This window comes from Salmo trutta, chromosome 38 (assembly GCF_901001165.1).
Source record: "Salmo trutta chromosome 38, fSalTru1.1, whole genome shotgun sequence".
NCBI classification, from domain to species: domain Eukaryota; kingdom Metazoa; phylum Chordata; class Actinopteri; order Salmoniformes; family Salmonidae; genus Salmo; species Salmo trutta.
This window is the reverse complement of record NC_042994.1, coordinates 31,011,944-31,015,942: the sequence shown is the minus strand read 5'-3', so window position 1 is coordinate 31,015,942 and position 3,999 is coordinate 31,011,944. Positions and strand designations below refer to the sequence as shown.

Here is a 3,999-nt window from a genome sequence, read left to right as displayed (position 1 = left end):
GGTGTACAGAACAGGATTACACTACATGTACATCAGTTCACATTAGTTACTGGGTAAACACTATGACCCGGTGTACAGAACAGGATTACAGTACATGTACATCAGTTCACATTAGTGATTATGTAAATGCAAGATCTCTATGACAAGACGCATCATTCACCCAAGTGTGGTCAAATCGTGCCAGTTCTGTCTGAGATCTCGTATGTGACTAAAGGTACGAACTTACCAACATAATAAAGTACTAACAGACCGAGACCCGTCCACAGTAACAGAATGCCAAGAGCGTGCAAATCTGTCATCAAGGCAAAAAATGGCTGTTTGAAGAATCTCAAATATAAAATATATTTTGATTTGTTTAACAGTTTTTTTGGTTACTACATGATTCCATATGTGTCATTTCATAGTTTTGATGTCTTCACTATTATTCTACAATGTAGAAAATAGTAAAAATAAAGAAAAACCCTGGAATGAGTAGGTGTGTCCAAACTTTTGACTGGCCAACCAGAATGTGGTAAAAGTTAAGCTGTTTGAAAGGGGACCATATAAACGTTGCCCAACTCTTTTTTTCCGGGCAACATTCCACAAATCCCATGCGAATCAGGTTTATGGTTGGTGGGGAAGGAGCTATTGAAATGTAAAGTAGAAAAAGTTACTAATAAATGAATGTAAAAGAAATTCTGCCTTTTTTCTGAAAAAAACAAAGGGTGTTCAATTTGTGTCCATAACCTGTGAACAAACCAAATTTGTGTCTCTGTTCCGTATAGACCTGGTTGGATCCTGATCCGATCCGTGTGGGAAGCAGCAGAAAAGTATATTTTTAAGCTACTTTATTAACCGGCACTGATAAATTGTTAAAAAAATGATGGATGTTACATTGCCTGTTCCAGTAAACACCCCTATCTTTACAAGACTGTAAAAACACAAACAAAACTCAAGACACTTCAATTTGGCTGTAAATAGAAGAACAGGCTCTGTATTGCTTCATTATCATCTTATCTTCATAACAGATGCTACAGTCCTCCTTTAAGACTCCATAATGTTTCATCATTAGATGCTACGGTCCTCCTTTAAGACTCCATAATGTTTCATCATTAGATGCTACAGTCCTCCTTTAAGACTCCATAATGTTTCATCATTAGATGCTACAGTTCTCCTTTAAGACTCCATAATGTTTCATCATTAGATGCTACAGTCCTCCTTTAAGACTCCTTAATGTTTCATCATTAGATGCTACAGTCCTCCTTTAAGACTCCATAATGTTTCATCATTAGATACTACAGGCCTCCTTTAAAACTCCATAATGTTTCATCATTAGATGCTACAGTCCTCCTTTAAGACTCCATAATGTTTCATCATTAGATGCTACAGGCCTCCTTTAAGACTCCATAATGTTTCATCATTAGATGCTACAGTCCTCCTTTAAGACTCCATAATGTTTCATCATTAGATGCTAGTCCTCCTTTAAGACTCCATAATGTTTCATCATTAGATGCTACAGTCCTCCTTTAAGACTCCATAATGTTTCATCATTAGATGCTACAGTCCTCCTTTAAGACTCCATAATGTAGGATCTTCTGTATGTGCTCCAAGGCCAACATTGGTGTCATATGATGCTTTACCGCTCTGTAATCAAATATCAAATAGATGTCAACAATCCCCCAAAGGACCCTTCTATGGATTACATGTAGTGAGGAATCCCCCTGTATGGGCATTCTACTGCAGATGGATTACATGTAGTGAGGAATCCCCCTGTATGGGCATTCTAGTGCAGATGGATTACATGTAGTGAGGAATCCCCCTGTATGGGCATTCTACTGCAGATGGATTACATGTAGTGAGGAATCCCCCTGTATGGGCATTCTACTGCAGATGGATTACATGTAGTGAGGAATCCCCCTGTATGGGCATTCTAGTGAAGATGGATTACATGTAGTGAGGAATCCCCCTGTATGGGCATTCTAGTGAAGATGGATTACATATAGTGAGGAATCCCCCTGTATGGGCATTCTACTGAATTTCTACATTGAATATGTTTTTGTTTTTTATGTAGGAATACTGTGAGATTCTGGCTTTCATTCACTCCTGGATACCATTTTTATGGTGTCTGTGTGCAGTAGGAAGGAATTTAAGAGGTTGTTTTGTAAGCCGATGATAACTAGTGTTAGTGAAATGAATGGATGTCTTTCTTTTCCCCCCTTTCTTTTATTTTACCAGGTAAGTTGACTGAGAACACATTCTCATTTACACCAACGAGCTGGGGAATAGTTACAGGGGAGAGGATGGGGGATGAATGAGCCAATTGTAAACTGGGGATGATTAGGTGACCGTGATGGTATGAGGGCCAGATTGGGAATGCAGGTACCTTAGCATATGTTACTGTACCTGTAGACTTCCAGTCATTGCGCTAACGCTAGTTACCAGAATCTCGCTGTATTCCTTTAAAGCCACACTGTAAAATGGATCTGATTTGGATTAAATATCATAGGAAGACAGTTTTGTCTTGTGGAGGTTTCATTCATGTCTCTATGATTAAATAAACACTTTGTTTGTCTTTGGCAGGAGAAAGACCAGACTCAGAAGAACCAGAGGACGAAACGTCCAAACCAGCAAGACCATACCACTGCTCCCAGTGTGCAAAGAGTTTTACCCAGTTAGGGAACATGAAAAGACACGAGAGGACACACACAGGCGATAAACTATTCCAATGCTCCCAGTGTGGAAAGAGTTTTACCCGGATAGGGTCCCTGAAAATGCATGAGAGAATGCACACAGGAGACAAGCCTTACCCCTGCTCCTTGTGTGTAAAGAGATTTTCCTCATCAGGATGCCTGAAAATACATGAGAAGACGCACACAGGCGATAAACCTTTCCAATGCTCCCAGTGTGGAAAGAACTTCTCCTTGTTAGCGAGCCTGAAAAGACATGAGAGGGCACACACAGGAATTAATCCTCATCACTGCTCCCAGTGTGGAAAGAGTTTTACCCGGATTGGGTCCCTGAAAATGCATGAGAGAATACATACAGGAGAAAAGCCTTTCCCCTGCTCCCAATGTGGAAAGTGTTTTAACCAGTTAAGGGACCTGAAAGATCATGAGAGAATACATACAGGAGAAAAGCCATACCACTGCTCCCAGTGCGGAAAGAGTTTTAACCAGTCAAGGGACCTGAAAGAACATGAAAGAATACATACAGGAGAAAAGCCGTACCACTGCTCCCAGTGTGCAAAGCGTTTTACCCAGTTAGGTCACCTGAAACGTCACCAAAGAACACACACCGGAGAGAAGCCTTACCACTGCTCCCAGTGTGGAAAGAGTTTTGCCCAGTTAAGTCACCTAAAAGAACATAAGAGATTGCACACAGGGGAGAAGCCTTACCACTGCTCCCAGTGTGGAAAAACCTTTTCCTCGTCAACGAACCTGAAAAGACATGAGGACACACACAGGAGAGAAGCCTTTCCAATGCTCCCAGGACCTGTAAATTGATATTTCACGTCACATTGACTTAAAGTTCATCAGAGAACATACACAGTGCTCCCATTGTCTTATATTTTTTTACGAAGAATGTGTTTTTTTGTTTATGCCATATTAAATCGAATTGTACAAAAAATATATTTGTATGTTTTTATTAGAAAACATAAATTGAATATGGAGTATTTCAGTTTAAATATATAGTATGCCAGTGTCAATGTAGACGCTCTGTGATTAAATGATCATTTTAAAACTGCGTGTGTGTGTGTGTGTGTTTATCTGCGTGTGTCATTCCTCCAGCACTACAGATCATCTATTTGGATGTGATGCATTTGCTCCATTGTTTTCCTCCAAGGAGCCACCATTGGAAGACACGAGGAGTTACTTCTTAACCTTGGGGAGGGACTCCATACCTTGGCAGAACCATGCCTTCAATGCATTTCTGGAACAATTGCACGGAATATCTGCTAGGCAACAAGCCACAACGGTAACCTTCCAGACTCCTAGTAACCCCACTACCAGCGGTGTTTCT

At 40.4% G+C, this 3,999-nt stretch overlaps 1 protein-coding gene across 1 annotated transcript; it reads left to right on the top strand.

Moving 5' to 3' along the window:
* The first annotated feature begins 2,421 nt into the window (after positions 1-2,421).
* On the top strand, positions 2,422-3,723 carry LOC115177692 (zinc finger protein 239-like). Its single transcript, XM_029738640.1, has one exon. The coding sequence runs from the start codon at positions 2,661-2,663 to the stop codon at positions 3,480-3,482; it is 822 nt and encodes a 273-aa protein (XP_029594500.1). The 5' UTR covers positions 2,422-2,660; the 3' UTR covers positions 3,483-3,723.
* The last annotated feature ends 276 nt before the right edge of the window (positions 3,724-3,999 follow it).